The sequence below is a fragment of the Sinocyclocheilus rhinocerous genome, unplaced genomic scaffold (assembly GCF_001515625.1).
Source record: "Sinocyclocheilus rhinocerous isolate Xijiao unplaced genomic scaffold, SAMN03320098_v1.1 scaffold19, whole genome shotgun sequence".
NCBI lineage: Eukaryota > Metazoa > Chordata > Actinopteri > Cypriniformes > Cyprinidae > Sinocyclocheilus > Sinocyclocheilus rhinocerous.
Genome location: NW_015638975.1, coordinates 384743 through 397134, shown reverse-complemented (window position 1 = coordinate 397134; position 12392 = coordinate 384743). Strand labels below are relative to the sequence as shown.

General features: G+C 39.2%; 1 protein-coding gene across 11 annotated transcripts in view; it reads left to right on the top strand.

Moving 5' to 3' along the window:
* The window catches only part of LOC107750483 (tight junction protein ZO-1-like), a 145667-nt gene extending 138326 nt beyond the window's left edge, over nucleotides 1-7341 (top strand). For 9 of the 11 annotated variants that reach the window (XM_016565854.1, XM_016565859.1, XM_016565856.1 and 6 more), the window contains 8 exons: nucleotides 465-1196; nucleotides 1291-1376; nucleotides 1920-2123; nucleotides 2341-2420; nucleotides 2782-3217; nucleotides 3543-3760; nucleotides 3978-4121; nucleotides 6667-7341. In XM_016565854.1, the coding sequence (XP_016421340.1) occupies nucleotides 465-1196; nucleotides 1291-1376; nucleotides 1920-2123; nucleotides 2341-2420; nucleotides 2782-3217; nucleotides 3543-3760; nucleotides 3978-4121; nucleotides 6667-6761 (1995 nt within the window). In that variant the 3' untranslated portion in view covers nucleotides 6762-7341. The remainder of the gene's footprint in view (nucleotides 1-464; nucleotides 1197-1290; nucleotides 1377-1919; nucleotides 2124-2340; nucleotides 2421-2781; nucleotides 3218-3542; nucleotides 3761-3977; nucleotides 4122-6666) is intronic. The other 2 variants (XM_016565858.1, XM_016565857.1) reach the window with 2 other exon arrangements.
* The last annotated feature ends 5051 nt before the right edge of the window (nucleotides 7342-12392 follow it).

Below are 12392 nucleotides of genomic sequence, written 5' to 3'. Positions count from 1 at the left end.
AAGTAATTAATGCTGGCTTCAACATTGGCTTAGACTTGTGATTCTGTGTCTAACAGACTAGACTGTTATTGTTCCTAAAAGGCTACGTCTCAAAATACTTTTTATTGTTTAAAGCGAATCGTTTTTGTATATTTCTTTTTCAGTGGGATTTTTCTGTCTGATTTTACCCCAGTGTTTTTGCAGCTTGGCGTGTCATGAATCATTTAATCTCTCTTAAACTCTGAAACTATTTGTGTGATGGCTGCCTCCATTTTGACCTGTTCAATAACTGCCCACTCTGAGTCTTCCTCTATTGCAGGTCTCTCTGCTGACTCTGTGCTTCATTCTTCAACTTTTAATCCGAATATTAATCACTTCTGGTTTCTGCCGTTTTATACAATTCAATTGATTGCTGTGGTTTAGAGATTATATATGATTCTTTGTACAAGTCGTTTATAAGTATCCTTCTTTGGCTTTATCAACAGATGTACAAGAAGGATATCTATCGTAACAACGAGCCGGTGCAGGTTAACCAGAACCCTATGCAGCCCAACTACAACCCCCAGCAGCCCCTCTACCAGGAAGACAAGCCATACAGAGATTACGACCACCAGCCCTACTGCTACGATGGGGGCTACATGGAACCAAAGGCTCGTAATTTTGACCCCCACCTACATTTTGACAGCAGCATGCCTCCGTACGATGAGCAGTGGGCCCCGTATGACCAAACCTCTGGATACGATCCTCATATGCCCTATGAGGATGGTCTGAACCGCATATACGGTCATCCTCAGATGCGACATGACACAGGCTATGACTCCAGTCGACCTCGCTATGGCAAACCCAGCCCCGGACCGATCCGACATGATGAACCGCCCCCTGCGCGCCCGCAGTATGACCAGGAAGCACTCCCTCGTACTCAAGCCTCTTCCCGCTCCCCTGAACCCCCCAAACAACAGTACTATGACCCATCCCAGAGGCCTTCCTATACTCAACCCCCACAGAGGGGCTACGTGAACTCTGAGGCCTCTGTGACCCCTCCTAAACCTGAGTCCATCTCACCGCCAGTGGAACCTGCACTTCCTCTTCCTCCAGCTGAGGCAGAGGATGACCCAGCCATGAAGCCCCAGTCCGTGCTCACGAGGGTTAAAATGTTTGAGAACAAGCGATCCGTGTCTGTGGACAGAGCAAGAGAGTCTGCAGACACTGGTATTAGGGTGCGTTGACAGTCTGTATTTCTACTAACTAAATATACACTCTACAGGCTGAATTATTAATGTTAATTAATGTTAATCTTTCTGCTTCCTTTAGCCTGTGGACATGGTGCCTAAACCTGGTGCTGCCTCCATGCCCAAAGCCAATTCTTTAAGTAACCTGGACCAAGAGAAGGCCTTTAGGTAATGAACTAGCACATAAAGTATAAATCAAATCTCCAGCCATTAGCACACAGTGTATTTGTATCTATAAATGAATGCATTTTTTTACCCACAAAGTTCTCTACCGTTCAGAAGTTTAAGGATTTGTTTTTTTTTATATATATATGAATTTGAATTTATTCAGCAAGGATGCATCAGTATGATCAAAAGTGACTAAATACATTTGTAATGTTGCAAAAGATTTCTATTTAAAAACTGCTGAAAATTCAGTTTTGCCATTTACAGGAATAAATTACATTTTAAAATATATGAAATGATATTTTACATTGTCATATTTTTAATTATTACTGTTTTTACTGTATTTTTTCTCAAATAAATTTAGCCTTGCAGAGCATAACAGACTTTTTTTGTGCAAAAACATTACAAAAGAAATCTTACTGACCCCTGTGGCATTAGCCATAGTAATGAAGTTAGTCCTAGATCTCCATCTAGTGGTTGCCATTACCTCAACAGTATTCTATACATAAAGCATTTTAAGGTACACATACGTCTTTCCTCTGTCAGATCTCCAGAGCCACAGCAGCCCCAGCCTAAAGCAACAGATGATATCATTCGTTCAAATAACAATGACCCTGATGAGGATGAGGAGTACTACAGGAAACAGCTGTCTTACTTTGACCGCCGAAGCTTTGACAGCAAACCCTCTGCACAGCTGGCACCTGCCATCAAGCCAACCCAACCCCAGTCCCAGCCAGGGTACTACCCCAGGTACGTGTTCAAATACTTAATCATACTTAATGCAACTCTGCTTTTAGTAAAATGTGTATATTTGCATTTAGGTAAAGGGTCAAGTTTTATTAAATTAGACTTTTTTTCTTGTTTGGAATTGTAATATAAATTTAGATGGCAGTAAACATGATGGCAGAATATATGGCTTTTAGTTTAAATCTTGACTTCTTTGTTCTTTGTCTGCTGTCTGCTACAGGGCAGAGTCAGTGGAGAAGATCAACCCTGTTGCTCCAGCTAACCCAGCTGTCCCACCCCCGACCCTGCCCAAACCCTCAGGTACGTGATTAATGGAGAAATGATTGAATATGCTCCTTCCTACAACATAATACATACTTGTTTCCACAAAAAATATTAAGCAGCACAACTGTTTTCAACATGGATGAAAATAAGAATAGTTTCTTGAGCAACAAATCAGCATATTATAGTGATTTCTGAAGGAGACTGAAGACTGGAGTAATGGAATAAATTACATTTTTAAAATAGAAATAATTTTAAATGAAATATTGACTAAATAGTCATCAAGAGATGAATATAATGACTAAAACAAATCTGAACTCTTGTCTAAGGAGCTTATTTTCTATCTGTAAAGAAACTTCCACACATTCGTACACACATTTTTTCACATACTCTCTCACAGTCACTCCACCTCTCGACCCACACGGATCTCCCAAAGTGAAGCCTCCCAATCATGAAGACACAGTCCAGAGCACTTACTTGCCTCAGAAAAGCTTCCCAGACAAATCTCCTGTTAACAGCACCGGCGAACCTCCAAAGACCAACAGCACTACCACATCCAGCTACAACCGTTTTGTGCCCAAGCCGTACACAACCTCTGCAAGACCCTTCGAGCGCAAGTTTGACAGCCCCAAGTTCAACCACAACCTCCTGCCTAATGACTCTCAAAATAAGACGGATAATGTGAAAGCTCCCATCAGTACCACAACCAAACCACAGAGCTCGCCCCAGCCGATAGACCACGACAGCGGCCTGGACACCTTCACCCGCACCATGGATCAGAAACCCAAATACCAGCAAAACAACATCAACGCTGTACCCAAGGCAATACCTGTCAGGTATAGTAAAAACTAGCTCCGTAATTGTCATGCTTACATGTTTTTTTTTTTTGGTAAGTAGACATTTTATCCATACTGTAGTTTTTTTTTCTTTCAAAAAATGTTTAACTTTTTTTTTAATAAATATTGAATATTAAATACATTTAGGATAGTAGCCAACTAAACAAAGCAGATTATCACAATCAGTAGAACTAGATATTTGTATACTGATATTACATTTCTGCTATAGCTAGATTTTTCTTTTCTTTTTTTTAACACTAAAGAAAATCTGAAATTGAAAATCAGACTAAAAATAAGGTTGATCCGTTTTTCTTTCTTTTTCCAGCCCGAGTGCTTTGGAGGATGACGATGATGATGACAGCCACACGGTGGTGGCGACGGCACGGGGCATCTTCAACAGTAACGGCGGGGTCCTGAGCTCCATTGAGACGGGAGTGAGCATCATTATCCCTCAGGGAGCCATTCCTGACGGTGTGGAGCAAGAGATCTACTTCAAAGTGTGTCGTGATAACAGCATCCTGCCACCTCTGGACAAAGAGAAAGGTCAGTCACGCATCTTTTAATTCGAGGGTCATAAGATTCTGACATTTTTGTCTTTCTCCTCTGGTCTGTGAAAAAAGCTTGGTAATACAGAGTTTGATACTGATTCTAGTTTGTTACAGCCCCCCCCCCTTTTTTCAGTTAATGCAAGTGAGATTATCAGTACTAAATTAATAGCTTGATGGGAGTAAATGCTAAAGGAAAGTGTTTTTGTTTCCAGGTGAAACTCTGCTGAGTCCTCTGGTGATGTGTGGTCCCCACGGCCTGAAGTTCCTGAAGCCAGTGGAGCTCCGCTTACCTCATTGTGCGTCTATGACCCCTGATGGTTGGTCTTTTGCTCTAAAATCCTCCGACTCCTCGTCGGGTACGCTGTCCTCTCTCTGTCCTTTTTGGGGTCGTTTGGGATGGCTTTGTGACATCTTGTTTGGTTGTGGGCCTTTTTTCATTATGCATTTTCTTATTTTCACAACTCCATATCACAAATTTTTTGTTTACTTATTTTTTATTTTCCACTCATATAGCGTATCTCACTGACTCACTCACTCCAGTCTGCTCATGTGTTTATGTGGTTTAATTAAGGTATATTTAAACCAAGTGTCAATTTTAGCTCGACAATCAAATTAATTTTCATTTGTGACAATTCACTCTTAAAGCACAATAAAACTGTTCTCCTACCATTTAAAAATGTGTGGTCAGTAAGATGTTTTTTTGTTTAGCAAGGATGCATTAAATTGAGCAAAAGTGACAGTGAAGACATTTCTATTACAGAAGATTTCTATTTCATATAAATGCTGTTCTTTTGAACTTTCTATTGATCAACTTTCTATTTCTGAAGGATCATGTGACACTAAAGACTGGAGTAATGGCTGCCGGAAATAAAGCTTTGCTATCACAGGAATAAATGACATTTTTAAATTATATTTTAAGATATTTAAAAATTGAAGACAATTATTTTAAATTGATCCTAAACTTTTTAATGGTATTGTATATTGTATTGTATATAAGGGAATAAATACACAATTTTTTTTAAACTACATATTAAAAAATAAATATCCATTGTAATTTCCAGTATAATGAATGGACAATTTGCATTAAAGAAAGTAAATTTGTTTTGGCAGATGGTTTGTATTTTGCAGGGCCCAACAAATTTCGCATTGTGCTCTGTTTGAGTAAATCTAAAGCTGTTTTCACTGGGTAGATTTATGTTTTAGGCCTTTGTGTTCTCTCAATCGGTCACTGAATCACTCAATTTCTCCCTTGAGATTAGTTGAATAATCACAGATGAACATTACTGAAAAATAGGTTTTCCATCTTCACTTGGGTCTCATGATTTCATGAATGGGAATTCACATCTATTAATCATAATTCACTCACATTGTTTGTACTTTAAACTGATTCTCACACAGCCACCCAAATGTCTAAATATGCAGAGATGCTGGAATTGCCTTCGTCCCGCTATTGGAAAACAGCAAATGTTTTTCCCTAAGTCTTAATTTCTCTCTCTCTCTCTCTCCACTCATTCGTCTCTATATAACTCTTATTGGTAAACCTGGCACTGCCCTGAATTAGCCTCCTGATGAACCTCTCGCTCTGATTGTGCATTGGAGAGATGGGAGAATCCTGGCTCATCCAAAACCATTACAGGCCTTTGCCTCTAATCTGCATATTTTAAAACAAGGCTATTGTTTATCCGTAGCTCAAGGCAAATTTCCCTGCACTTTCCTGGAAAGAGAGCGTTTACCTAACTGATTTAACAAAGATGTTGTTCTGATGGAGCTCACGGTGGAGTATAAAAGGGCACTGAAATCCTCAGGTCATTATAGATTTATAAATGCACTACAAAACATCTAAGTATATGTGCAACTGTAGTGTAACCATTATTTTAATTCTTACGAATAAAGTGTGTAATTTCTGTACCACAAAATCAAACAGAACTATAATGTGTTTGTTAGTGTTTGACAACCAACCTTTTTTTTAAACTTCTGTTTAGTGCCGCTAGTGGTGCCGAAATTACACACTTCACCTTGATGAATGGAAAAACAACTTTGTTCTTATGCATTACAGCACCTTAGGCTATGAGTTATTGGTTCTTGCTCTGGCTCTGTTGATTATCTCTGTCAGAACAAATAACGCATGCTGAGAGCCTGTCTTATCGCTAAGCGTCCCGCTACGCTCCTCTCTTTTCCTCATGCAAACCAAGGGCTAAATAATAGCACAATATGATGCTGTTACAGCTGTTGAAATATGGTATAAAATAATGTTGTTTTTTTTTATGAAGATGATGTTTCTCCAAATGTGTGTTTTGTTTTATGTTAGATTTATGGTAGTGTTTTGTTGGCTTTAGTGTAGTGGATCTGACTAGAAAGCAAGCATGCATGCAGCCCTTTTCAACGTTTAATTAATACATTTGGCTGTCATTTATGCATGTACCTAACATATAATGCACTACTGTTCAAAAGTTTGGGGTCACTAAGTGTTTTTGAAAGAAGCCTCATATGCTCACCAAGGCTGCATTTATTTGATCAAAATACAGTAAAAACAGTATTATTGTGAAATATTATTACAATTTAAAATAACTTTTCTGTTTTAATATATTTTAAAGTGTAGTCCTCAGTGTCACATGATCCTTCAGAAATCATTCTAATATGCTGATTTGGTGCTTAAGGAATATTTATTATTATTATCAAAGATAAAAAAAGAGTTATTCTGTGTAATATTTTTGTTGAAACTTTTATACATTTAAAAAAAAAAAAAGATGTATTCACATTTGATCAATTTAATGCATTCTTGCTGAATAAAAGTATTCATTTCTTACAAAAAAAAATAAAAATCCAAATGTTTTTATGTGGTGGTTCATCTTTCTCTCCATTCGTCCATCATATTCATCTACATTTTCTCTGTATATCCAGGTGATCCTAAGAGTTGGCAGAACAAATCTCTCCCTGGGGATCCTAACTACCTGGTTGGAGCCAACTGTGTGTCTGTGCTTATTGACCATTTCTGAGGAGGGCAACAGCAGGTCCCGTTAGTGAATGTGGAACCAGATTAAAGGAGAGAGGACCTTCCCCTTATAAACACACACACACACACACACACACACACTTCCACAAGATGAAGGCGCTACGTGACACTAAATGAAGGGTCTCCTGACTGTGCTCTGGCTTTATTTACGGTAACCTCTGAGACTGGAGGGAGGGTTACATTCGGTGAAGTGCTGTTTTAATCTCCTCATCATTTTCCTCCTCTTCTTTTTTTTTAAGTGCTTTTAAAGGCTTTCGAGGATAACAAAAACAGACATTAACCATCGATGGACTACATGCTCTGTGCCACTGACCAACTAATACTCGCACTGTAAGCCAACTGTAATATCTTGCGACACATTAAGTTGTGTTGTCTATTTTTTAAAGGATTTTATTAGGTTCTTCCATTCAGTCTAGGCTACTTAAACGTATAGACTATATTAATCTGCAAGTGTATTTGAACTTCATGTAGTATGCACACTATAATGTTATGATTCTCATGTATAGTGTAGGGTGACCATACGTGCCATTTGTTTTGGCTTTGTTTTCCTGTTTTCATGCTTGCTGAAGGTAATGATCGAAAAGTAGTTTGACCAATAACATGCAAGCATTGTACATAATGGACCAGTCATGGCGTGTGAGAAGGTGGGATCTACGGTCAAAGCGATGCAATTACGCGTACATATTAGGTGTTTTCGACTTAAAAGCAGTGCGGCTCAGACCGATCAGTGTTTGACATCAAAGTACCTCGAGAGCGTTTCGAAAGCATAACCGTCTGTATGGTACTTTGATGTCATACACCAATCGGTCTGCACACGCAAACAAAGCCAAAACCTAGATATTTTAGGCAATATAGAAATCCTGGCCAGGACGCGTCCTGGGAAAATGGCACGTATGGTCACCCTAGTATAGTGCAACTTTTCTAGAATATCGAATTCCAGTTCTAGGCTTTTCAATCGAGCAGTTGAAGTGTACATCTGACACATTTCCTGACTTTTATCATGTCAAGGTGCAGGATCAGTGCTAGTTGCGTGCGCAAGTGTCAGAGAGAATCTCGGCATCTTAAGAATAATACAGGATGAAGTTTTCTAGCTAAGGACGTGTCACGTAAGGCTCACCTTTTTTAAATAGCTCCTTTGTAGACACCACTAGCCTCCTCACAGACCTGTGAACTTGAGCACTGGAACATTCCTGCAGTGTCGAGATCTATGCACGTGCTTTGACTCAGGTGTGAAGAACGCTGCTCTCTCCTTTCCCCTCTTTCTCTCCCAGATTCTTCCTCACTCTCTCTCTCTCTCTCTCTCTCTCTCTCACTCACTCCATCTAAAGCAGTGATGCCTTATCTGAAAAGACACTTTTTTCAATAACAAAAACCTTTGTGGTTTCTTTTTGCTAAGTTGTAATGATAAATTATGAAGAAACTGAAGTTGTCTTTCTGCCATTTTTGTCAACCCGCTGTACAAATAAACCTGGGTGTTGCACACAAGCGTAACAGCGTAAAGGATAAGAACAGGTTTTCTCTTTTTATCTGCTATGCACGTGACCTTTGAAGAGAAACACAAATAAAAGATGGAAGGAGATCAATTGGCTGTACATAAAGCTAGCATATTGCCTTCATTATTGGTTTGTAAATGACTTTTTTGTATGTCTTTATTTTGTATAAAACTTAAGGGGGGAAACATTTATAAAAGAGGATGAATGAAATGAAAACGATCGTCTTTGTATTCTGGTTCTACCCTTGAGCCTTGGAACGTGTACTTAGCAGTAATAATATCACATTTTCTACAGATAAACACTAAATATAAGCGTTTTTAATGATAACCTTTTTATTCTTTATTTACAAAAGAAAGTGCTTGATGTAAACTATTCTCAAAACCTGTTTCTCTTCAACTGTGTGCTTGAAATGTGTCCCACGCATTTATTTGTGATACTGGATGCTATATTGGGTGTCCTGAAATGTATTTTTGTACTAATAGACGATTTATTATGGCACACCGGAAGACTTTTATTTTATTTTTTCTTTATACAATATAACACAGCTTTGACTGGTTATTAGCTATTCACATGTGGTAGAGTTTGTTCCCTTTTCAACACAATTTCCAGTATGCCACTGTATTAAAAATAAAATCATTTTTAAAATACACGGTGTTATTTTATTGTAGATTTTTGTAGTTGTAGCTGCAGTACAAAAAGCATTTGCATAAAGATTACAGTGTCCCGCTATATAGGAGCAAGGTGACTTTGAAATTGTGTCTCATTGCGACAGCACACTGCAGTATAATGTGTAGTGACACTATTTGGCCTGCAGGTGGCGCAAATGCTTTATTGTGCACACTCCTTCAGAATGTTCAATGCGTTTGGCGATTATAAAACTGATTGTAATGATACTGTAGCTTTAATCGATTGGTTAAATCAGGCCCAGCTAAGTGGTCACATCTACTCATTGAATACCCAATGAAACTGCGTGCCTTGTTTCAAGAAATAATAAACAGTTAGTGAAGTGTTTCATTACCGTCAGAATTGCTTAACTATAGAAAGTTTCAACGTGTCATTATTTTACGATGAGGCAATTGTGGGGGAAAGAGAATGATAAATGTAGTATTCTTCGAACTTTTGTTTCATGACGTGTTATACTTTGAAAGCTACAATTTTATAGCTTATAAGTCAATTATTAAAAGTGGGGCTCTTGGTTTTCCTCTGTGACTGACTGCTGTTTGTATATGTAATGATTTATGTGAGACATAGCTATCTTAATACATTAACTATAGACCTTGTAAATATTACATGAACCAAATATGGTAATGTTAGATGTATCTGCGTATATTATGACATGTTTAACATCCTTCCTTTCAAGGCATAGACGATCTTTCAGAAGGGCAAACTGGAATTAAACAGGTCTGGTCATGTGACTGTTTTCTTCAACCGTGTAAAAAAATGTTCACATTAAATCAGTACAGTCTGCATTTCAATGTATAGAGAGCTCGTTTAAATTAGCCTACATAATTTTTTTATAAATACTCAGAAGTATATTTTGGTCATAAATGTTGCTGATGGAATTATATAAATTCAATACATTTTAATGTCATACAACTTTTCATGTCCGCAAATCTGATTGGCCGAAAACAATCATTTGCTTGGCAGATCAGTGATGAACCAAATATGGTAATGTTAGATGTATCTGCGTATATTATGACATGTTTAACATCCTTCCTTTCAAGGCATAGACGATCTTTCAGAAGGGCAAACTGGAATTAAACAGGTCTGGTCATGTGACTGTTTTCTTCAACCGTGTAAAAAAATGTTCACATTAAATCAGTACAGTCTGCATTTCAATGTATAGAGAGCTCGTTTAAATTAGCCTACATAATTTTTTTATAAATACTCAGAAGTATATTTTGGTCATAAATGTTGCTGATGGAATTATATAAATTCAATACATTTTAATGTCATAACTTTTCATGTCCGCAAATCTGATAGGCCGAGAACAATCATTTGCTTGGCAGATCAGTGGGCACTAACAAAGACGGTCGTTTCAGTGTTCGTATCGCTTCGCTTCTCCGTGTTTATGAAGGAGTAGGTCGGTGAATAGCTTTTTGTCTGTCGAAAAATTATTTTATCTAACAAATCGAAGCGATGTTATTACATCGAGGAGCGCGTTTTTAAAAGTTAAATGGTTGGCATTTTTTTATCGCTCCAGATAGCTCTGAACGGGTTTCTCTCTCTAGCTTAGAAGAGTGAAAATTAAAATCTGGAATGGCATTTCAGCGGAATCAAAACAGAACGCCTTGATTTAGGAAGGGAGAATCTCAGTCGCTCCGTTCCATTCACATACTTGGTTCCAGACCTGCTTTCATTATGTGCGTTGCTTGGTGACCTGAAGCTTGAAGCTTTGACTATTTTAGACAATAATATCCCTACTAAATTAGCCAATTTTGGTCTGAAACGAAAGTTGCCGGATGCTAATTACCAATTTTATAAAACCAGCATCACAATGGTCCAGTAGTATTTAATTTCTGCTAAGAGCCTTGCTAATATTCAGTACAGCAGCACTCTTTCTCTTGTGACATGCTTAAATGACATATTAACCGAACGCAAAGGCTCAGTCTTAAAGCCAGTTTAATGAAAAGTAACAATATGAATAATAAGTAAGATTGAGTAGGCTCATTATATCCATTCACGGACTCTGGCTTTTATGGCTCCACGAATGAGTTCATTGCCCGCATCCATCTATCTGAATCTACATATGGCGGCACGTCAGTCCATCTCCTCCTCTACCCAAGCACCTGCTCACACATCTAACTGACAGACTACTAGCGCGAGGCTGCGGCTACTGCTGTGGCTGTTCAAGATTCGAACGAACGTTATTACACTGGAGTCGAACGTTGTGAACGCGTCGTGGAACCTCAAACCGCGTCACATTCGCGCGATCGATGTGAAGTTCGTTCCTCTGAATACGAGCTTTATTATTTAGACGTTCTCTGCTCAGAGCCGTGAGAGATTTCATTAACGGACTGTCACGGCTGTGAACGGATTTGATGGATCACCTATCCTGTGAGTTTCCTCGAAGCTGGCGACCGACCATACAGCGCGCGTTTACGCAGAGCTTACCTCATTGTCTTACTGAAATGATTTGGGATAACGCTAGTTGAAACACCTGCTTGAAAACGGCGCACTTACACTGAGAGCAGCACATCGTGAGGTTCCTCGTGTAACGGGATGACGGTCTGCGCGTCTTGGCAACACGCTATGAATTCGTCTTTACGTTGTGTATGTCTGAGCGACTGAACCCAGAGGTGTCCTGTAAACCCGAAGCCCACTGATTTAACTCAAGTTTTGGTTTCGTTTAAACAGTTTAGTCGTGACCATGCCCGTCAGCGCAATGCCGAGGGGTCGGTCTCTGAGCCCGGTATCTCTGTCCCGCAGCCTCTCGCGGCTGAGGGAGTTTCGAACCCGGACTCGCATCATGCTTTCTCTGGGAGTTTCACAGATGGTGCTCGGGAGTCTGATTTTGGCTGTCAGTTTCGCCGCTTTGGCCCTCACTACATCTCCGAGGGTGAGACATTCGTGTCCCTTTTGGGCTGGATTCTCGGTAAGTTGTCTTTATTGTTGAACGATAATGTATTTTTGTGAGTTTTCCCTGAACAGAGGGCTGATATTACGCGCCATTTGTGACCCCCAGCAACTGCCGAGTCAGCAATCACATCACGCGCGGCTCATTTTTAGTCTTCTAATTAAATTCTCCAGCTCATCATAGAGAGCCAGCGGTACAATATTCACCAAATGCCAAATTAAGTAGCCTAGAAATAATTCGGGGGGCAGAGGGACTCTTTGAAGCTGCTTTATTGCTTGCATGGGCTCAGGTGAGCTCACCTATGAAAGGCTGTGTGGTTGGTGAATTGCCCCTTATAATGCAGCAGAATGAAGCCAAATGCTTAGAGACGATCAGGCACATTCATTTGCACCTCACTTATGCCTGTTGATGTTCTGTGTGAAAGTGTTTCAACAGGCTGTTAGTTTCTGGCTAGTATTGATTAATGCATCCTTGTTAGATTTTCAGACAGGAATAATTCTGTTCATTAATCACAATAAGAGCACGTCTTTTCCACAGTGTCTGA